The sequence below is a fragment of the Natator depressus genome, chromosome 5, assembly GCF_965152275.1.
Source record: "Natator depressus isolate rNatDep1 chromosome 5, rNatDep2.hap1, whole genome shotgun sequence".
Taxonomy (NCBI): Eukaryota; Metazoa; Chordata; order Testudines; family Cheloniidae; genus Natator; species Natator depressus.
In genome coordinates, this window is record NC_134238.1 from 52401872 (window position 1) to 52426013 (window position 24142).

A 24142-nucleotide genomic window follows, 5' to 3' on the forward strand; every position below is an offset into this window, starting at 1 on the left:
TGTGTTTGTATATGAGAATCAAACTACATTTGGAAGGCAATGAAGATAATACACATAAAAGCATTATACAATGCTGAAATCAATACAATGGTGAAGCCTACTGAGTTACAAGTTCAAGGAAAACTAGGGGGCTGATCCAAAGCTCACTAATTCATAAGTGACCTTCCATTTGCATCAATGGGTTTTGGTTCAGATCTGAGGTGATGATATAGAAGAAAAGGAACATTGATCCGAGCACAGTATCCAGTTGTAGTTACTTTATTTCCATGTTCCTAATGGATATGTAGATATCATTAATTTATTTGATGAATGTTGTTGCATTAGCATGACAATTGCAATGTACAATTATTCTACAACTCTAGTGGCTTTCATGGAATATTCCAATTTATTTGGAGAACAAAGCCAGGGAACTCATCAAGTAATTGCAGACAGGCTTATCTATAATACAAGTTTAAAAAAATATATACTGGATTAGTCTCAAGACTGGCTGAAGTTTGAGGTTTTAAAAAAATAATGGTTGGCTATTGAGCAATCTGACTGGTTTGATACAGCTTCTGTCTGATATAAATATAAACCAAAGATCCTTGGCTTGGACAGCATTTGGCATAACACAAGCTATACAGATAGAATGATTTCTGTGTACAATAGCTACTATTCATCGTTTACCTGTATATGGCTGGCATGTTGAGGTAAGAACTGGACTAATATTTTAAAGGTGGTCAATATCCTAGTTTTGATAATTTTTTCAAACAGTTTGGGTAATTAATTGAACTCAACAGAAAGACTTTGGATTGTGTCCTATATACCATAAAGGACAAACAAACTAATTTGGAAAATGTAAACAATGTCTGAAACATTTGCCCATGTCTTTGAATCAAATTAGATTAAAATAGGACCTTTTGCTTCATATCTGCTCTCTCAGACTCCCAATATAGCCATGGGCTTCCTTCTTGCAGGTCAGAAGCACTGTATTAATTGGTTTACTGAATGCTTAAGAGTGCAAAAAACACAGGTGATATGTAGAGTAGCTACCTTTTGTATGAATATTTGTATCAGTGATTGTTCCTATTTGCCTATACCACATACAAATGTTTAAGTTTGAACTGAGTTCAAATAAAGATCAGTAGAACACATCTACACTCTGTAAGAAAACAGTATTAAAATGATGATTCCAATAAATGTTGGGATTTCATGGCAGGTAAGTTTTTATCTAAATATTTTGGTTTAGTCTCGTATATAGCTACTAAGTTTGTTTTCTAAAAGTATGTTTTAAAGGAAGACAACTGGGGCATGATTTGGGGAAAGAATATTAATTAGCAAAAGATTCTTTCAAAGAAATAAGAGTGTCTGAGCAGTAAATGGTTAAGTATAACATTTCAAAATGATAGCAAGTCAGTATGCTAAAAAGATGCATGTTCTGGGTACCCAACCATTCCATATAAACTAACCCCATTCAAAAGAATACATTTTCTATTCACTGTGCACATATGTTTAACTGTTTTTGGCTATAATTAATTGCCATGTCACGCCAACTAAATCCTCAATAGAATATTTCAATTTCCAGGAGTAGTACAAAATGTCATTTTAAAAACATGAAACACCTCTGAAAATGAGTTATTGTTCTCTGTCGTGAATATAGTGTTATTGGTAAGGCTGAAAATTATGGTGATTGAAAATGACAACTCCAGGCAGTACAGAACTTTTTTTAATGGTTTAATCTTTAACTGCAGTGAAGCATCAAAGCAGAAATAAGGAAATACCTTTCTTTCTTAAAAGAACCAACAACTAACCAAGTATTTTAGACAATGTATCAATTTTTCTTTCTTTAACTCATATCACAGGCCAAGATCCCTGCAAAAGTAATCCCTGTCTTCATGGGGGTACATGTTATCCACGTGGCTCTTACTACATCTGCACATGTATGCCAGGTTTCAGTGGCGAGCAGTGTGAATTGGGTAAGACGATGCCAACCTGAAAGCTTTTCTTGTACTGGATTGTCTGCAGATTGACTAGAATAACATTTCATATATTAGCTTTGGAAGCGGAATTATGTATCGTTACACTGACAGATGCTGAGGCTTTGAAAGATTCTGTAGTTGGACATGATCCAGGTAGAGAGAGGCAGAGAAAGAAACACCTGCTTCTCTTTCCCTGCCCATGTTGCCTCCTCCTGTCCCCTCCCCACACACCTACCTACCTCTAGAGGGTAATATTCACAAATTGTGTCCAATTTATTAACTAAACTAAACAAAAAAAGACACAAAATAAAATACATACATAAATCAAAATAAAGTGGGTTAATATCAAATAATCAGTATAATCTAATTATCATATTGATTAAACCCTTTTGAATTAACCAGTAAATTCTTATAAACTTTTTCTAATGGTTCAGGAAGGCGGTAAACTTTATTTAATCCTCAATCCCCCAAATAATAGGGCATTATCTATATTAATGCCTGCTGATATTTGACCAGCCAAATAGCAGATGTGGGCAGGGAGAAATCAGTTCCAGGTTGAAATCAATATTTAGACAACTCTGATGACAATTAAGAGAGCTTGACCAGACTACACATGGGTCTAATGTCCAATCTCTCTCCACCGCAACATATGGCTACATGAGACATTCCAATACAACTCAGGATAACACAGCTTGTTACATTTAACTAGCAAGCAAAAATCTGGTGAAAGTAACATTTTTTCAGGCCTTAAACACACACTTCCAACCTATATGATATGTATGTGTGATCTTTTAGACAGTGAGGTTGTTTAACCTAGGACTGTTTTAAGTGCTTGTGAAACTATGCATTGAGCACTGTTGTCAAATAAAAATACTCTTTTTATATTTTGATACTCAATGGCTATCAGCAATTCAACTTTGAACAAGATTTTTGATGCACAAAATCTGGGTGAAAGTTTAAACTTTAGCTATGCCAGAGTAAATTTCCTTAAAAAATTACAGTTGTAGGTTCAGTTTGCATATACAGATCTATCTGTCTCACAGCTCACTCTCATTCTCAAACTCACAAATTCTTCATACTAGATGATCAGGAGACACTATTGTACAGAAAGAAATTGGAGCTGTCTGGGTATTTTAATACCAGGTGCTAACATTTTGATTAGCAGAGAGGAACCTTTTGTTTGCCTCAGGATCATAAGTCTGGTAAAGGTCTCCTCTATCTCTCTATGAAGATTATCATCAATCAAGACACCTAATAATAAACAGTGAAAATGCCTTTAAGAAACTTTGTTCCGATCATGCAGAAAGCATGACATGAAAGGAATGGATAAACAGTACAATAAGATGCTAATGCTTGCAGTTTTACAGGGAAAAACTAGAAGCACTGTTTATGTTGTTAGATAAGACGTGTACCATGGTCACAGTCTAGAGAAGGTCATACTCTTCACAGAGATAATTAACCAGCTGAAGAGAAGATACAGTACACTGTATCTTCTTTCAGAGGTACACAAGGAGTGACAGCTAGGAAATGAATATACAAATTACAGAAATTAACCCAGGAGTCACACAGCAGATTCAAAAGCATGTAAATGTGAAATTGTTGTTCAGCATCTATAGCTTTTCTGAGGTTATTTTGTATGTAGAAGTCATCATTCTCATATGAGAAAAGCGGTTATGCAGTCTCTTTTGCAATGCTTTATCTTTCATGAGTGGAATTGTTCTTAGTACTAATTCTGAATAAGGGTAAACACTGTTTCCCTTTAAGGAGGCGAATATATTTTAAATACGCTTTTACATTTTTATATAGATGTTGATGAATGCCAGTCCAATCCTTGCCGGAATGGAGCCACATGTATTGATGGTCTCAATCTATTTACTTGTCTCTGTCTGCCAAGCTATGTAGGTGCTCTTTGCGAACAAGGTAAGACATTAACAAATACTTTGATTTTTTTTTCAATTTGTGGCTAGCCAGGGCCCACTATGTAGTCATCAAGGAGGCAAAATTCCCATTAGCATATAGGGAGTTTTATATGAGCAAAGACATCAGGAATAGGCCATTCTTATGGGTTTTTGTGTTTGTAAACTCTCCCTTGTGTTTCTTGATCCTTCATTCTCTTTCCCATTTGCTTATGATCATTGATATAGCCAACCAGGAGAGGTCATTTCAGTCTCTGTTTATGGTTCTGCTATTGCGAATGTCGTATGACCATCTTTTGGAGTCTGGTTTTAGCCTCCTCAGGGCATGCAATCCTAATTACTCCAGATCGCTAAAGAAACTGCAATATGCTGATCTCATGCAATTTGGCTGCTCCTCCAAAATCTGCTCCGCTTGTGGTTTGCTAAGAGCTGTATTGCCCCATTGGTGGTGCTACACAACTGCCCCTCACTAAGGGGAGCTGAGTGCCTCCTGGAACTCTCCAGTATGCCAGGAAATGTACAAGCTACTACACTGCTTTAAAGGGTGCAGCATACCACCACCTGCATGGCTGGCCATGGCTCTGCTGTCTATCCCATCCATCCCCATCTAGCCCTATTTGGAGTAATTAGGAGAATATTCCTTGTACAAGAGACAGGATAAAAGCAATTTGTGGTGTTTGTGGGATAAATTAATGAATAGCTGGATCAGAAGAGGCAGCAAGGAGAAGCATGATAGGATGCGAGAATAGATCAGTAGGGCAAAACAATGTTGTGAAGGGCTTTAAAGGTAAGGTTATGCATGTATCCATTTTCAAGCAGTGGCACTTGTTGCTAGCCCATTCCAGGTTTCTTTTAGGAATTCTGGAGGCTCTTATATCCAGTTGAATCAAAACAAAAAACAAAAACCTCCAGCACATCTCTGCAGGTTGTGCATGACTACTTCAACAACGTCAAGTGTTTCTTTAGTATACATTCACTTCACCCATGATCAAATTTTAGAACAAAACCAGCATGAGAAGGGTAGAAAATGTACAGCAGGACAGAAACAAACAAACTGTAAATTGATCCGAAGACTATCGAACAACAGAGACCACAAGCAATGAAGGCAGATTTTTGTAGCAGTAATAAATGTTAAGTGCTACCCTCACGGAGAGGAAATAAACAACATAAGTACAAAATGAAAATGGGGTGGGGGGAGGGCATATCCAAATAGCCACAGTAAGCATATTAAAGTAAGTACATTTTTAATCTTCAACTCTGCCCTAATATCACTTTATCATGTAACTAAGCACTCAAGTTGCTGCAGCGAAGGGTGGGATTGTGATTGGGAGGAGAGCAGGTCTGTGACAGGGCTTACGTTTTGCAAAGTGGCCCACAATATGACAGACTTTTGGGAACCCCTGATTTAGAACATGGACAGCTGGAAACCAAGATGCCACCACCAACTGTATCGTAGGCCTACATAAGTAGATAGGCAGGATCACCTGGGCACCTGCATTCCCAGCTTCTCCATTCCCAGCTTCTCCAAGCTGACTTATGCTGTGATAGTTTAGAAAAAGGGTGCAAGGTGAAGATGACAACAGAGATGTAAGAAACTCTCCAAGCTGGTAAACTCAGAGAAACAGGCCACATTCCACTACTCTTCCATGTTCCAGTACCTTATTCCACAATAAGTCCTATTGATTTCAGTGGGACTGTTCACACAGTAAGATACTCCTCGATGTATGTAAGAGAGGCAAAATCTGGCCCATTGTTAAAATTATTGGAGAGGTTTCCAAGAGAAAAAGAAATGGTGCTTAAAGGTGCACTCTTTTCCAGGCTAACAAAAATATCTTTCTTCCTCTTTTTCTACTTATAGTTGCATAAATGTTGGCAGTTTCAGGCTTACCTTTCATCCCGAGCCTATTGGGTGAAATGCAGTTCACAAGGTTTTCCAAGTGAGCCTAAAGGGAAGGGGCTTGTTTGTTAGAGTTGAAACCTCTGAAGAATGACTAGCTCCAGCTTTCATCACAATTCAACTTTTCAGTAGTCTGGCGCAGCCCAGGGTTTGAAAGACCTTCTGAATCTGTTCTCTAAGACTAGAATTTGACAATGTTTTTATAACAGAAGGAATAAATGTTCTCTTTTTTCCCCAGCAAATCCATAGTACTGAATGGCCTTCAGCATCATGGTAGCTTTAATTTGCATTTTATGACCGACCTGAGAATACATTTTAGGTGGTTAATGGGAACATTTCCTAGTTTGTCAATGAGAAACAGACCTCTACTCACTCAGCTTTGGAATTTAAATTTCCTCCACTTAAAGTCCTGCAGTGGTTTGGGACCTGGGAAAAGCATCAGTGCCAAATTTCCATTTCACCAGACAAAATAAAAATGTGCTGGCAATTCAGACACAGTTGTCTGGCAAGGAGTCTTTATTTCACGGCATCAACCCTGACTTTGCTAGATTGAAAACACAGCCAGAATGACAGAACATGTCACCTCAATGCCTCAGAAAGGGTGTGAGTGAGTATGCAAACGTTATGTTTCGTTACTTGCATTTTATTTTATTATGTTTGTTTGCAATACATCCTATTCATGTTTTCAAAATAAAGATTAAGGGCCCTTTAGCCAGAAGTGCTGAGCATCCACAATCTCACTGTAGTTAATGGGAGATGAGTGCACAGAAAATCATGCCTGCAGATAGGAGACAAAGGGAGTCAGAGATCAGAAAGCAGCCAGATATGGCCAGCTGATAATTCCCCCAGCGTGAGGGAACTCTCAGCTGGTGTAGTGTGTTCCTGCTCCACTCACTCACAATTTTGGGCATGTCAGGGTTAGGGAGATGGTATGTCCAGAGCTCATACACTCTGGCTGTGCTCAGCAGATATATAGTCCTTTAGGGACCTTTGCCAGCTGGTGAAGGATGAGCAGCCTCCTGCGTACTCTCACCTATGCTGGGGCCCAGGGCGGAACAGATCCATCCTGGGAACCAGTGAACTATAAGTGGCTCCTTGGCAGCCACCTTCCTCTGTTTCACCAAATTGAAACATAGTTAATCAGAGCATCTGGGCCAAGAACTTCTTCTTGAATACTGCGAGAGAAAGTTGTCAGGCATAAAAAATAAAGATACCATCCTTTCTATAAACTCAAGGAATAATTCAGAGAGGCAACATTGTTTCCAATTCAGACTAAACTACCGGTGCAGTTAAATACACCTGCTCTCTTTTCTAAATATCCATTTCTGTCACTTATTTTGTTTTTTTACCCAATCTCCCCAACTTTTCAAAATACAACTATATCTGTTTAAAGTATCTGGTCACCAGAGCAGATAGTTTTTTGTTTGTCACTTTTCAATGCAAAATATCCAAGAAATGTGTGACTGCAGACTGAGGCAGTGGATCTGAACCCACTCACTTGCGACGTAAGTTGGCAGTAACTCCACAGAAGTCTAGACAAATGAGCTCATGACCTGGGGTCTTTCATTTGTAACATATAAAGTGCTGCTGTACAAGTGCTATGTTTTATTGGGCTACACTATGATAACCTTCCTCACAATGAGGAACAGTTCTCCACAAGTTAGTGGGACTAGTCATAGGATAAGTTAATATTCAGTGTAAGTAAGTGCATCATAATATAGCCCATGATGATTTCTCAATATTGGGCTATCCTTACTCAGGTTGAGAAGTACCTTAGTCCACAAATAACTCCATTGATATCAGTGGGAGTATTTGGGTAGTAAGATACCATATAATGTGGTGTAGAAGGCCCACAATTTTGCCATTATCTTCTAGACTATGGTACTGGAATGTCTAGCATTAAAAAACAGATTTGCTATTTGCCCCTCCCGCACTTTTGTGCTCTGGCTAAAGTTTCCTTTTGTTTCATCTCTTCCCCTCTCTGCTATTCTGACTGTGGTCCACCTGCTCTCAAGGTGCTGCATTTTTGTTTTAAACTTAAAGCAAAGTTTGGCTTCCCTACTGCTGAATCTCTGCAGACACACACATAGCTTAGCCTGTTTACTGAATGCAGCTGTGCTCACGGACTGCCAAAATGGCACATATGCGTTTGTTAATAGACATCCCTCACTGGGGTAATACAACAAGATTTTTTCTTTTTCCTTCCAAGTTCCCAAAGCAAAACAATGTTTTCTTCATTATCAGCAACATTGCTTTTCAAACCTGAGATCCCTGTCCAAATGTTTGTGAATACTGGTTCCTCAGCTGACTCACTTTTTTTCTCCCAGTTGTAGTACCTTGGGAAATCCGAACGGTGGACAAAGGTTTGTTGCAAGGATTCTCTTTGGAAACAGGCAGTTTCTAGCTTATATCTCACAGCTGTGGGGGATTCTTGAATATTTATTAGAGAAACAGTTTCACTCTGAGATGTCTGGGCTAATGGGACTCTGATTTTCATTTATTACCTGAATCCAGAGACACAGAGAATCCACAGCTGAGCAAGTCACTTTACATTCTAGTATCTGTGCTTCAGCCTTTGGTTTCTTAAGCCTCTTCTGGAATTTGTTTGAAGACATGGCAGCTACTAGCCGCAGCCTATTGCTGCTGTTGAAAAAGCTCTACGTGGCCATATACTGCACCGAAGGGGCACATTTTTAATGCAGTGTTTGGAGAGCTATACAGCTACAATTGCTCTTATGAGGAAGCAGAAGCATGTGGGTACCTCCTGGCACACAGCTCTGAAAACAAACCTCTAAATTATAATAAACCTTGGGCAAGCAAGACAACTTTTAAAACACCATAAACATAGCAAGCAGTGTTTCAGTCTTTCCAACACATTTTGCGATCCGCTTCCAGAACGCTGTGATTACCTTCCAGGAAATAAAGCGTATGCATGCAGTGTAGGCTGGCTAAGTCCTCCCACATCAATTGTTCACAAGTGGGCAAAGATCAGATCGGAAACGTACTGCCATTGCTGCAGCTAGAATCCCATGTGCAGTAAAGGCATAAGCCGTTATATAGCGCTCCTGCTAATGCACGTGTGTATCTCTCACAGCAATGTCAATGGGCGGTATGCACATTGGCAATAGAATAAGGAACTGATTCAACCTGATGTAATGCAGTGATGAATCAGGCTCTTCATTTGTCATTGCTTTTTGGTTGGGTTGGTTTGCATTTCCTATAGTTTGCTTCCTTACTGAAAGAATAATTTTATATATATAATTATATAGTGATACAAACAAAGAAAAACCTAAATTTATCAAATGCTGCCACTAAGGCCTTAACTACAGGGGGATTTCAGTGTCTCCTTAGCTGCACCAGTCCAGGCTTCCAGCATAGGCACCATTTACAGCAATGCAGCAACCGTGCAGTCTATCCTGATTTGAAATGCCCGTGTCTCCGTTAGGCGTTTGCGTTTGCAATCTCACTGATGGCTGAAATCCCGTTGTAGGCAAAGCCTTAGTTTTATGGGAAGGATATTCACCGATGATCTTCTCAGGCTGATAAACAAATGACAGTCCCTCTTTTCTTCAAGGTTAATAACAATTGCTTAGGTTAAAGAGAAGAATTTTGATACAGTGTGGTATCAAGGCCTCATATTATTTACTATTTTGAACTCAGTCTGCTTTGTGTTGAAGCCTCACTGCTCCCTCACACGCTATTTAGCTGGCTTCCCTGGTGGACAGTCACTGGATTGGGATGGCCCAATTCTGCCCTCTCTCTGTGTGTTACATCTGCTTATTGTTATTTGACTTCCTTTCTGTGAGACCAGGCTCCTAAACAAGATGAGTAATAACATTTGAAGCATCACCATGAAGGACACAGCACAATTAGTCAGTGCTATGTGGTTAAACAAAAGCTCTAGACAACCACAGACAGACCAAACGTAAAAGCTGCCCCAGATCGTGGAGATTAAGTTCCAACTGCTGCATGTGCCTACATCACTGGAGCTAGGAAAAAACCTCAGTATTGTAGATTACATACTCTCTCCATAGCTCAGATTCTTTAAAGTATGAGCAGTTCTTTATAGCTTGACTTGTCCAATATAAAAATGTACACATATTCTAACCAGTTTTACTGCAGTATGGCAATTGCTTTGACACGTGACTTCCAGTTAAAAGCTAAGGAATGTCCTAGTTAAGGAATTGGCACATATGGTATAAGTATCTGGCTATCATTCCCTCACGTGCAGCTGGAGTCCCTTGGGCCACATCATGCCATTGACTTTTAAGCAAAAATCCCAATCCCCCTCCCCACCAAGCTCCTCAGATAAATGTAATTTATACACAACTACTACATCATTGCATTGGGAGTGATGCAGAGCTTTGTGGGAGAATCCTTAGGTGGTGGAAAGCTGGCTCTCTGCTTTCTGGCAGAGGGACCATGGGGACTGGGCGGGGGTTGAGCCAGGGACATGTTCATGTGTTTGGAAAGGGGTGGGGTGAGAGCGTGCTACGCTCTGGTGATCCTCAGTGGCTGAAGAGGTACTATTCCAACCAGCATAACTCAGAGCAGTCTTTAGATTTCACTAAATCATGATGGGACCACCTTTCCTGCACTCCTCCTCAAAGCCATTTCCTCCCATTGGGTCCTGCATCAAACCCGAGGAGCTGGTTCACTCTTTCTATACCCTTCTTACTATAAAACTATTTTTCCTTGTGATCACTTTGTACAGTGAAAGCACAGAACCAAAATAAATATGGAAGTTTTACACCATCTGTTCTGTCTGTGGCTGCCTTAGCTTGACACTGTAATTGACATCCAACCCTAGAAACTGCTACAATTCCAAAGCTCATGTTTATTTCTCTTTAGCTGAATGGAAATATTGGCTGTTGTGAGCTTCTATCTACAGTGTATTCTTATCAATACCACTCCTCATCCAAGCACAGACAATGTGCAGTTCATTACTTTATATTCCAGCTTTACAGCTGTCTTTAGAAATTGATACCTTACGTTTACTTAAATCTACTCCCTTTTTTGGCCAACCTTAATCTTCGCTGAGATAGCACTTCAGCTTTGCATCTGCTAGCTGAACAATGACAGTTACTTTTCTCCATGGCCATTTTCAATCATCAGTCCTTCCTAGTAATGGAACAGAGTAACTCAAAGAATTATTTGATGAAGTAAACAAAAAACATAAAACAAAAAGTATAGAACCACTGCAGTCGTATGTCCAAGCAGAGCACCTATGTTTAATTCTTTCAGAGTTACGGAATAATAATGCCCTTTTGGGATATTCAAGATCCAGCATAATGTGATAATCTGGAGGTTTTTGATGGGTATTAACAAGCAAAGCATAATTTTCCTTATGGCTAGTGGTGAAATTTTGTAAATAAAAGTATCTAAGACTTGAATAAGAATTACAGGATCAGTGATTTTTTTTTTCATCTGGGGCTTAGGTTGTGTGTCTTCCTGAGCCTTTAAATAGCAGAATCCTCTGTCCACTTGCATAAAACTCAAGTGTGTGCATTTCTTCAGTATTTTAAGGGTTGGTTTTTGTTTACTTGTCACAGATACAGAGACTTGTGATTACGGTTGGCACAAGTTCCAAGGACAATGCTACAAATACTTTGCCCATCGCCGCACATGGGATACAGCTGAAAGAGAATGTCGTCTCCAGGGAGCCCACCTGACAAGCATCTTGTCTCATGAAGAGCAAATATTTGTGAACCGTACGTACCATTAGGATTCCTCTGAGCAACTCTGGGTTGAGGATATAGAGCTAGTAAATTATGCAGAGTAAACACCCTCCAAACCTCTAAATAGTTTTCATATTTCCCTTCTAAAATATGCATCATCATTTGATATTTAAAAGGAAGACTCCATATTCTCGACCATTCCTTTTGCTGTTAATTTTATATTAATCATTACCTGCAGTTGGAAAAATGTCTGATCTTCAGAGAAAATCTGCTTTTAACCCCTAAAGTTTTAGGTCCTGAGAAAAAGACAATAAAAGACAAAGAAGTTCACCCCTTTATTCTGGAGACTTTATTCTAGGCTCATTGTTTAGACAATCTCGTTCTCCAAGCCATCGTAAATACTGTTTCGCAGGCACAAAGTATCAGTCACTTCGTGTTACATTACAAGACAGATTCAGCCTGTGATACTCTTCACAGCATCAGGTGCTGCCTGCACAAACTGAGTAATGCTATTGATTAAAATATTTGGAGATGGTTATTTTCTAATAGTCCTCATTAATTGTACTAATGTTTGGGTCAGGTGTTCAGTCCCAGAATATCATGTTGTAAGAAAACTCTTTGAGTCTCTCATGGTATGTCTACACAGGAATAAAAGACACATGGCATGGCCATGGCTGGCCCGGGTCAGCTGACTTGGACTGGCAGGGCTCGGGCTGTGTAACTAAAAAATCTCTGGGTTCAGGTTCAGGCTAGAGCCCGAGCTCTGAGACACTCCACCCTGTCAGGGTCCCAGAGCTCGGGCTCCAGCCCAGGTCCAAACATCTACACAGAGATTTTTCACCTCCAGAGCCTAAGCACCAGAGCCCGAGTCAGCTGATCTGGGCCAGCCAGGAGGTTTTTATCCTGTGTAGACATACCCTCTTAACGCAGTTGGCAGGGACTCCTGACAAGTCTGCAGGTCTCTGACTTTCTGCCACAGAGCTTTGCACATCTCTCCTGTAAATGTCACGGAAAAACTTTTGACATTACTAAGGAAGAGAAAATACTTATTTAATTATAGTAAACTGGTGAGGCAGTTTTTTTCCCATGTAATTGTCTTTGCCTGACATTTAAACTGCACAGTTAGGTAGAAATCTAATCTGATCTTTTGGGATGTGCAGGATAAAGGGAAGACGGCAATAGTTTGAAACAATTAGGTAAGAGACTATATTTTTGTAGATTTCCTGAATTCAAATAAAAAAGGCTAAAGAAGAGCCTGTAAATATTTGTTTGAATGCTTAGTGAAAGCTATTTAAGAACAGGAAGTCTGATTCATTCTGTGAAAATTCTTTATATTCTTTGATGAATTTTCTCCCTTTTATGGGAAAGTTAATAAAAATATCTTTGTGCTTCCTTTCCTGTTAGGTGTCGGGCATGACTACCAGTGGATTGGCCTCAATGATAAGATGTTTGAGCATGACTTCCGCTGGACTGATGGTAGCACACTGGTAAGATGTCTTAAAAAGAAAAAGTTAATTTAAAAGTCTATTGGTGATTTATTGAATACCCATTGGAAATGAAAAAAAAATAGGTCAAATTCCAGAATCAATGCAGTAGCTAGATGTTTACCCCAGCAAACTTCCTTGCTTGGGACTGCTACCTTTTCTTCTTCTTCTTCGTCTTCTTCTTGTGGTAGTGCTGAAAATATGTTGTACTAATCCGCACAGACACTGTTTCAAAGAGATTACACTCTGAGACACTTATCATATACGGCCCAGATTCTGATCTCTGGTGGAACTGCTTTGTGCTTATTTTCTGGTACAAAAAGGCTGTAAAGTTGATGTATTCAGCTGCCTGATGAGTCCCTCAGCATGGGGAATTCTCAGGTTGTACAGGGTGAGCATAATGGTTCCGATATCTCCCCTCTTCCTGGCCTCCCATGGAGAGGGCATTCTTGGGGTGAAGGAGACATAGGGCATGTCTACCCTGCAGTCTTAAATCGACCTATGTAACTACTGCAGTGGCTGATGTCCACATCACCCTCCTTCTGTTGGCGGTGCGTATCCTCACCAGAGCGCTTCTACCGACTGAAGAGGGGCAGTGTGGGGAGCTGAGAAATCAGGCTCCCTGCTAGGAGCCCAGTTGCCTCCAGGGCTTGTTGCCTCCCCTCTCCCAGCTGGGAGTGGGAGAAAGCCACCTGGGGCTTCTCACCTCTGGCGGGGAGATCCATTCCTGGAGTCCGGTCAGCTGCCGTGCTCCTGGCGGGGAGCCGAGATCTGGGGTGGCTTGGGGTGGGGTGGGGGAGGAGGCAGCCAGGCTCCCCGCCGGGAGCTGGGATCCTCCGTGCAGTTGGGCTTTCAGAAGGGAGTAGGGAGCTGGGACCCCAGGGGGCAGAGCTCCGTGTGGGGAGCGGGAAGCCCCGAGGGCAGCCTAATCCAGGAGCCTAGGTGGAAGTCCAGCTTGGAGTGGAGACCCAGCAGCTGCCTGGCTGGGGAGCCAGGAGCTGGGTGGAGCCATGAAATTGACAAGACAGCCAATAGCCTATGTAAGTAATACAGATATTATGGAGATATTATGTCGGTATAGTGGGACACTTACATTGGCGGGACAAGGCTGTAGTGTGTACACTGACATAATTAGGGTGACGTAAGCTGCCTTACATTGGCCTGTGTAGTGTAGACCAGGCCATAGAAGGAGCTCCTCTGCACTCCAGTGATCCCTATCTGGAAGATTACCCTGGGGCTGCTCTAAATCATGCTTTGAGACTGTTCTGATGCATGGCAATCCTACAGTTGGAAGGGATGTAATGACATCTTAAAACCACCGCTGCACACCTCCTTCTTGACTTGAAGTGGGTTTAGAAGGTCTGGACCCAATGCTCTATCACTAAGATTTTGGAGTACTATTGATACTTTTTTATAGCATCAAAGCAATAAGGAAAAAACAAGTAGGTGGAGAAAGAAAGCATTTTCTCCCCACTTTCATCTAAACTAACTCAACCATCTGTCTGCTGTAGGATTTGATTCAGTATCATCCAAGCCAAAGTATTCAATCTCTTCTTCTTTAGAAGAGACAGGTGATTTACAGCCAGTTTAACACCCATTGATACACACTATATAAACAGATTGGTCATGCGTATTTTTCCCTTCTATAACCAGGAAACATCTGGTCCTCAGGTCACATACATATGGACTATGATCACTGCTGCTTATCACATAGATATGGTGTATTTAGTAAGAAGGCTGAAACAAAGCTGATCTGATTAATTGCCACTTGATGTAAATAGATAGAGGTTTAAAGATCTTTCCAAGATTTCTCAGTGTTTTGTGAATGATCCATTTCTTGCAGAACTATTGTGTGCTGCAGGTGAGAGTACAGAGAAAAAGAAAAGAAAAATCAAACTTTTCTCTCATGTGCTTGCTTTAGTGCTGGAACAAATGTGCTTAATTGTGCCTGGAGGCTTCATGTCTCTTGGAGTGTAGGGAGAGGAAGTCTGCTACTCTACATCACTTCCTTCTCTTCACCTATTCTTGGGAGTCTAGCACCTTTGGCTGCATCAGATTTGCATAGTCCTTGTATTCCATTCACTTTGTTGATCCCTCTGTCCCTAAGCACTCTGATAGGGTCAAGTATAATCTAGCTTTATCTGTGGGATCAGCATATCTTTGCACTGGTAAATACTAAGGGAGTTATAAACTGGCACATTGCAAAGGCAAGTTTGGTGTGACACAAACAGACAAAATCCAGGAAATTAAAAGACAGAGCTGATGCTCTATTTGCAACTCATGTTGCTGGGCAAAGACGGGTGTTAAGTTTTTGCTTTAACTGTACGTTTAAGAAGAGGAGACATTCCCAGCACAGTATAAGACCATCTGCTGAACAGGCCTTTTTTTCTTTTTTTTATTGATCTTTATCCCACTTTCCTGCTTTTTTTACAACTTCTCTCAATCCTTTCCTTTGGGAACAATCTATGTGTCTCCTGAACTCATTTGTACTCATAGATTCAAAAGCTTTCCATGGCCATTTATTCCATGTGTTAATTATTCTGTGGATGCAGTGACTCTGCGTGAGTTTCCTGTTTGCTCACAGTATCCTACTTTTTAGATTATTTGCCATAATTTCTGCCTCCTTCAATGGACCATTTGTCACTATTAATTGTTGGACTGCTAAATAAATGTTCCAGTTACATCTTGATCAAATGCATAAGCACTGTCCCTGAATGTACCAGGTGCATCTTCAAATTCCATTGGTTTGAATAAAGTGTTCGCCCTATCAATCCAACTTATAATCATGAAAGCTGACATTACATCACCATAAGTAAGGTTACAACAAGAAGAAACTCAGAAATATGTCCTCTTTACTTCAGTTTCTTAGATTAGAGAGGAGTCTGCCTATAAAGCGTGACCCTAAACAATTCTGAATTTCGGGGGATAGCGGAGGCCTATCTCTGATTGAGATCTAGTATTGTCTTTGCTGTGCTCTGCTCTGAGCAACATAGTAATATTGTCCTTCTAGAGTACTTCTTAGCTGTTACTTTAAAGGCACTAATTTACGGAGTCAGCTGAGGACTCCTCTGGCATTAGAATTGTCTTGGGAATGAGGCTGGAGTACTGTACTGCACCAGTGTTCTCTGACTGGATTAAAGACTATTTCACTATTGCCAGAGGGCCAAACCAGTCTTCAGTTGGCCTCACAATGTCAAGGATATCAAGGCGATGTAAAGTTGATTTTGTCTCACTGCCCATTTGATTAGTGTGTCAAGAGCAGCTCAGCCAGCAGCTGAAGATTATGCCCATAGTTCCTTTAAATTAACCTTCTGAAATAGGTGGTGATAATGGAAATGGAAATCCTGACACATTTTTAGCCAGTGCTGCCGAAATGAAATAACTATAGTATATATTACTACATCACCAAGATTTCTCCTTCACTTAGGGCATGTCTACCCTTGCCATTTAAAGCAGAAAAATTCCCTTTTTCGCACAAAAACCATGGGAGTGTCTACACTTGCCAATAACTTTTTGTGGTAAAACTCAGAAGTTTCACCACAAAAAGAAAACCACCTCCACGAGAGGTGTGCAGCTCTTACCAGTGATGCTTTTGTGGTGATGTGCAAGTGAAGACATGTTCTTCCTGTTTACAGAGCTTTTAGCCTCTGGAGGATATTCCACAGTGCCTAGGTGACCACTCTGGCCAGCAGTTCTGCTGCTCTGATGCCAGGTAAACAGACATCCACCCCTCCCCCTGTCAAGCCCCAGGAACTTTGAAACTCCCCTTCCTGTTTTCTTGGCAAGTGCTCACTTACCATCTGGCCAGGTGACAATGCCTGCCCCATGCAGCAAACAATCCCCTGCTTGAAGCAATGCTGAGCTACTGGAGCTAATCAGTGTTTTGGGCAAGGAGGCTGTGCAGGGACCCAGGATGCTCCGCGATCGCCCCTTCCCACAAGACCTATCATCAAAATGGAGAGAGCTGCATTGTGGGATAGCTGCCCTCAGTGCGCTGCTCTCATCGGCGATGGAAGTGCTGCAAATGTAAGCACTCTGACGCCTGTGGAAGTAAGTGAGTACCAGTGCTTTTCTTTCACCGGTTCATTATCACTGGTGAAACTGACAGGGCAAAAACTCTGCAAGTGTAGACATAGCCTTTTATATTCATTCTGGGCAAAGAGAGCAAGAATTAGGAATCTGTAAACCTCAAACTCTACCACTGGAGATTGTGAATGAGGTTTGAGTTACTTTGGTGCACGTTTTCCATGGAGATGATGAAATCTACAACATCATTATTCAATCTATTGAAGGGAACTCCTTTGCCAAGTGGTGGCATGTATTTTATTAGCACAGTTTCTCGGAAAAGGCTCAAATGTACTTTTTATTTGCACCTAAAAGATATTTAAAACAGTGAATTAAATGGAAGGAAATCAGGACTTTCTTTTGACATTTTCGATTTATATTCATCATAGGTTGTGTTTTTCCAGATTTTTTAACTGTAAGTGCCAACCACGTTAAATATGATCAGGGTTGGACATAAATATATGCTTATTTTGATTAGTTTGTACCAGGACTAAATCCATCCCTTGGATGTGCACATCCATTTCTAACTGACTTCAGTGAGAACTACATCGGCCCAAAACCAAAATGTTGGCCTTGCCTTCTCTCACTTCCACTGCTCCCCAAAAAAGAGAAAATTTCTCTATACTCTCCCTGTAAGCTCATGTGAGATCAGCGCTGAGATGTTATCATGATGAAATATGATGGATAGATAAAATGAGCTTTTTCATCAGGTTAGTAATGCAGAAAAATTTAAGTGACAAGATACAGTCGAGGAAAAAAATCTGACAGTATATAATCAGATGAAAAGTTCCATTTCAATTCATTGAGAACTGTTGTGCAGATTAAATAAAATCATTTCACATCTCTTAAAAAAATTTTTTTTTAAATGTGTTTGGGAAGTTTCCAGCCAAGAGTTTCAAAAATGAGAGCCAAAAGTTAAGCTTCTGTGTAAAAGATCTACTTTTCAAAAGTACAGAACACCTACCAGCTCCCACTGGCAAGCACTCAGCACTTTTGAAAATCAGGCCATTTGTTTAGGTACCATTTTTCAAGAGCCTATATGTAGGCAGCCCCTTTTGAAAATCTTGGCCTTTGGTTTTCTCATGAAAATGGTCAGCTATTGGCAATTTATCAAAAGCAGCAACAATAAAAGTGCTCTTCTTTCCCAGTGCATAGTTTTCATGAATCAGCCGGCATTTGTATGTGGTTAGCAATGACAATTCCAGTAAGTGAGGCAAGTCTTGCAATCCAGGAAGATACAGGTTGTAAATATATGGACTGATCGTTAGGCAGAATTTCTGAGAGAAAATACATAGGTCATTGACGAACCAACCAAGAACAAATGGATTCACTGTGAATACAAGTAATAAAAGGAAATATTTTTTGTGGCCCAAATAATGTTTATCCATCTGTCCACTGTTTCCTTTAAAAAATGGCTTTTGTTTGTGATGGGGGAGATATCCTAGTATAACCGAAATAGGCATGTCTTATGCCCTGATACTGCAAAAAGAATTGTCCAGGTCGCCTTGAACACCCATGTGGAATCTCATTGAAGTCAATGGGGCTCAGTGTGGATGCAGGGTCTGCCCTTGTTTTCTTGGCAGAATTTGGTTCTTAGCCTTAAAGCTGCTTTCATGTAGTAGTTCTTTGTGGTTTCCTGTTGTGTGGACAAATAGCAGAATAACCCGAAAGTTTCATGAAAGGTTGAGTTGGCTAGATAAGATGACATATCCACTGGCACCAAGGTGTTTTTTTGGGGTATGCCACTTTCCCTACAACCCAGAGACATGCTCAGCTTGAAACAAGAGAGTATAAGAGAGTGGTTGTAAAATATTTCAGTGAGGTCATAGAATCATAGGACTGGAAGGGACCTTGAGAGGTCATCTAGTCCAGTCCCCTGCACTCATGGCAGGACTAAATATTATCTAGGCCATCCCTGACAGGTGTTTGTCTAAGTTGCTCTTAAAAGTCTCCAATGATGGAGATTCCATAACCTCCCTAGACAATTTATTCCAGTGCTTAACCACCCTGCCAGTTAGGAAGCTTTTCCTAACGTCCAACGTAAACCATCCTTGTTGCAATTTAAGCCCATTGCTTCTTGTCCTATCTTCAAAGGTCAAGAAGAACAAGTTTTCTCCCTCCTCCTTGTAACAACCTTTTATGTACTTGAAAACTGTTCTCATGTCCCCTTTCATTCTTCTCTTCTCCAGACTAAACAAACCCAATTTTTTCAATCTTCCCTCATAGGTCATGCTTTCTAGACCTTTAATCATTTTTGTTGCTCTTCACAGGACTTTATCCAGTTATCCACATCTTTCCTGAAATGTGGTGTCCAGAACTGGACAAAATACTCCAGTTGAGGCCTAATCAATGCAGAGTAGAGCAGGAAGAACTACTTCTTGTGTCTTGCTTACAACACTCCTGCTAATACATCCCAGAATTATGTCTGCTTTTTTTTGCAACAGTGTTACACTATTCACTCATATTTAGTTTGCTATCCCCTATGACCTCCAGATCCTTTTCTGTGGTACTCCTTCCTAGGCAGTCATTTCCACTTTTGTATGTGTGCAACTGATTGTTTCTTCCTAAGTAGAGTACTTTGCATTTGTCCTTATTGAATTTCATCCTATTTACTTCAGACCATTTCTCTATTTTGTCCAGATCACTTTGAATTTCAGTCCTATCCTCCAAAGTACTTGCAACCCCTCTGAGCTTGGTATCATGTGCAAACTTTATAAGTGTACTCTCTATTCCATTATCAAAATCATTGATGAAGATATTGAACAGAACCGGACCCAGAATTGATCCCTGCAGGACCCCACTTATTATGCCCTTCCAGCTTGACTGTGAACCACTGATAACTACTCTCTGGAAACAGTTTTCCAACCAGTTATGCACCCACCTTACAGTAGCTCCATCTCGTTTGTATTTCCCTAGTTTGTTTATGAGAAGGTCATGCGAGACAGAATCATAAGCCTTACTAAAGTCAAGATATACCACATTTACTGCTTCCCCCCATCCAGGGGGGGAAGGCTTGTTACCCTGCCAAAGAAAGCTATTAGGTTGGTTTGACATGATTTGTTCTTGACAAATCCATGCTGACTGTTACTTATCACCTTATTATCATACAACTTGGGCATTGCAGTGCAAGTGCTCATTGAGACGGGTGCCAGTTTTCCATATACAAATTATTTTGCACATAGCTGCCATTTTACTGTCCTGAATTTATAGACTTGGTCATATTTTATTTATATTTGACACATTTATTTTTACTCCTAAAATATATGTGCTGAAAGCACCAGCCCTAAGTTCTGGGCACTTTTTCCAGTATTTAAAACATAATAACCAATACTTACACTGAACGGTATGAATCTACTGCCAAATCACCAGTATAATCATAATTTGCTCTGGCCTGTAACACATTACACTGAAGCAACAAACAACCCTGTCCAACATCATCCAGTCCTTCCTCAGCAAATCATGACCTTTGCAGCATGTCCAGAAAGTTCACAAATCTAGGCAGTGACAGACTGTGCGAACAAGAAGCATTATGTGGAATTTAGGTGCCCAATGGAGAACACTCTACCAGCAGTTCCCTCTCTTGTATATCAAGGGAGCTCCAGCTTCAGCGCCTCTGCTGATTGCAACTGTATTAGAGCAGCATGAAAAGCAGATGTCTCTATATGATAACTTGGACCAAAAAAACTTAGCGTTGTAAAGACAAAAACAACCTTGAATTTTACCCAGAAGTCCATAGGTAGCCAGTGCAGCCCCCAGATCGCAAGTGCTCTTTGATCCCAGCAAACAATTCTGTTTAACAAGTAGGCTACTGCTGTAAATGGTCTCAGGGTAGAGATTATTGACTTATGCCACCAACACAATTTCAGATCAATAGCCATGTCTAAAACCAGATGGGCCACCATCCAGGAAATCTGCAGGCTACAAATATTGCCATAACTGCTTGGCTTCAATCTTCTCAATAATCTTTACAAAATAGGAGATTCAGTAGCAGCCTCTAGTTGGCAAGGTCCTCAGCATCAAGTGTTGAAGTCCTGTTAGTGAATGAGTAGTGGCCAGAATACTTCCAGAACTTCATTATGCAGTACTGGCTGAAACTCAAGCAGTTTCCCCTCAAGATATTGCCCTGCACCCTGGATGCAGCAGGCTGCATCTGAATTATATACTATGCCAGAGAGAATATGTTAACCATGGATTTGGAAGCCATGACATATTACATGTCATGTTGTCTTGTAGTTGGGTGTTTTTGTGTTCCTCTGACAAGGCTCTTTTCTACTAGTTTCTAATTTATTTAGGAACTAAAACAGACATATGTAAGAGTTAGTTTTCACAAACATTTTTGCAAAATCAAAATAGTGATTTGCTTTTAATCATATTCCTCCCCACTTCTATTCACTTTTCTGCAAGCACTTCTGTGATTATTTCTCTTTCGCCAGAATGTATGGGTAGGATTTTTTATTCATGCAAATAAAATATTTGTTCGGCAACAGTTCAGATTAGGTCATCCCATCAGGGAATAGGAATCATACCATGTGATTTAACTGACTAATCACACAGTTTGACTATTGAATGCTCATTGAGGTATTTGCTAAGAACTGTTTATGAACAATCCACAGTTGCAAATATACTGTAAAAAATATTACTAATAATAACCAAACAAATCCGGGAAAATCACAGTGGGACTATGAAGAGGGAACAAGGAGTAGAGTCCTCAAATAATTATTTGCAAGGAATAGGTAGACCATATCAAGATGGATGATTGCATATCTTAAACCGTGCTCAGTTCAGCTATGTTTAGGACAAATTCAGCAACAAAGACTGATAAGTGCAAGAAAGACTTAGATATGAATATTACCAGCCCTAATCAGCTGGGACATTCTCCAAGCTATTTTTCAAAGGCCAGTAAATAGATATTGTGTGGCATTTGAAAATCTCATAGGGAAACTGAAGTTTAATAGCAACCTTTATAGCCATAAAGCACACTTGTCTAAATAGAAAAATCTGGTGTCACTTTTGGCAGTTTCTTCTGTTTGTAGTTGGATTGCTAGCATTTCACCATTAAGCACCCTTGCAAACAAGTAGAGTGGTGAAGGAGCCCAATGGAATTATGTTTCTATGTTCCATGGCATGGATTAAGCACATATAGCTACTTGAGGTGGTGCTTCAGACCCCTGTCTATTCATATCCTTTGGAAAATGCTGTTGATAATTAGTGCTTTGTATGGCAGTGAGCTCACTTCCATTACACAAGATTAGTGCTGTGTTAAGGAGCTGGCTAGTGTCTGTGGCCAGATTGTCTGTCGCTCATAGAATGCTGGCAGCCAGGAAAGTAATGGGCATGTTGCCACTTTAACAACTACCCAGAGACCTTACGTTAGTTTTTCTTCCCTTCAGCAAGAGTGTTATGCTTCATGTTTGTAATACTGGACTTCTTTGCCAGTGTTAGGTAGCTCCATAAAAACAAAAGTTTCATTCTGTTAAAAACAAAGTCCTCTCTTATTCTTTCCTTTATTGGTCAGTGAATCAGACTGTTTTACCTTAAATCTATAACACCTCCCCTTCCAGAAAGAATAGCTGTATTGAACACAAAAGGACCCAAAAAATGCATAGAACTTTGTAGGGAGGTAGGCTGCCTGTGAGTTAAATAAAACAAACAGACTAAAAAATACTGTGGTCAGCTGCAAACAAAAAGGCTATTGTGCCAGAGATCCATAGGTTTCTTGAAGACAGAGATTTTAAATCTACCAAATATTTTGATTTTCAGATATAACAGTCATTATAGCCCCTCTCTAAAATGCTCATTTGACCTGCTTAAGCCAGGAGAACTATGTATTATTCTTATTCTTATTTAAAATATATTGTTTAATGGCAGGTATGTTGTTAGCTCAGAATGTCTCAGGCTAGTAAGAGGCCTCTTAAACTTTTTTGGGGGGGGGGGGGGCTGTCTCTTTTTTTCCCCCAAAGGTCTAGGCAATTACTTCTGAGGCGCATTACATTTGGCTTTGGGCTGAAACTCATAGCAGCCTACAACCTGCAATAACGGTTGGAATAAATGACAAAATGGGGTATTTTCTGGTGCGTCTCTCTAATTAGTCACATGTGAAAAATACAATTGTGTAGATATTGATTTATATAATTACTTTAGTATAATTCCCACAGTTCATGTACTCTATTAACAAGCCTCTGTCATACTCCTCAAAACAAAGATACCTTCGCGCTGGCAAATTAGTTTAATCAAGTTAGATTGGTCCTTCTACAACATTCTCATAGGGCAGATCTAAACATTAATTAAATTATATTCCTATTTTTAAAAAGCCAAATAGAGAGCAAAGTTACATTAAATCATGATGATCATTTATATTGTGGACTTCATCCCAAAGATCCTAAAACATTTTGCACATTTTGTACATACAGCACTTCTGGTAGATGCAACTACTTCTTGGGTGGAGAGCAGCAGTCAGGTAGATAACTAACATATTGCTCAAGATGGGGATTATACACATACCTAGATAGTCACTGTCTACATTAGAGAAGCTTTGTACACTGACGAAGTTACAGGGGTTCACATTTCTCTAATGTAGCCTTAGCTAGTAGACAAAGACATCAAGGAAACTCCCCTCTTACCAAAAGTGCCAGTATCTCATTAATTTCTGTATGGAGCAGTCTGGACTTCCTCTGAAAGTTCCCCTTATGCATGCAAATAAAGCAAACTAAATTGTTCTCACTAAGCTAAATATATGAAGCATGATGAAAACTAATCTGTGAGGGTCTGATCCAGAGTCCAGTGAGGTCAGTGGGAGTCTTTCCATTGGCATCAATGGGCTTTGAATCAAGCATTGAAAGGAGAAGTTAATATCTTTTCAGAAACTTTTAATTTTTTTAGTATTATTCAAACAAGTTAGTGTAATACAGCAGCTGATCATTAATATCTAGGCACAGTAATGGGTAGACAGCTCCATCTAGTGGAAGCTTCCTGTCATGCTCAACACAAAGTTTCTCCTTTTCACGAGTTCTCAGATAAAAAAAAATAAGCCAAGCAGCCAAACAAACACCTAGCCTTGCAATATAAAATACAAGTTTCACACTGATTTTATACATCAGCTAGTCACTGGTTCTAAGCAGGGATTGGATCTTCATTATATGGCATT

General features: G+C 40.1%; 1 protein-coding gene across 3 annotated transcripts in view; it reads left to right on the forward strand.

Moving 5' to 3' along the window:
• VCAN (versican) overlaps positions 1-24142 on the forward strand; it is a 135945-nt gene that overhangs the window by 98198 nt on the left and 13605 nt on the right. For all 3 annotated transcript variants that reach the window (XM_074952816.1, XM_074952815.1, XM_074952814.1), the window contains 4 exons: positions 1842-1955; positions 3765-3878; positions 11324-11482; positions 12854-12936. In XM_074952816.1, coding sequence (XP_074808917.1) covers positions 1842-1955; positions 3765-3878; positions 11324-11482; positions 12854-12936 — 470 coding nt within the window. The remainder of the gene's footprint in view (positions 1-1841; positions 1956-3764; positions 3879-11323; positions 11483-12853; positions 12937-24142) is intronic.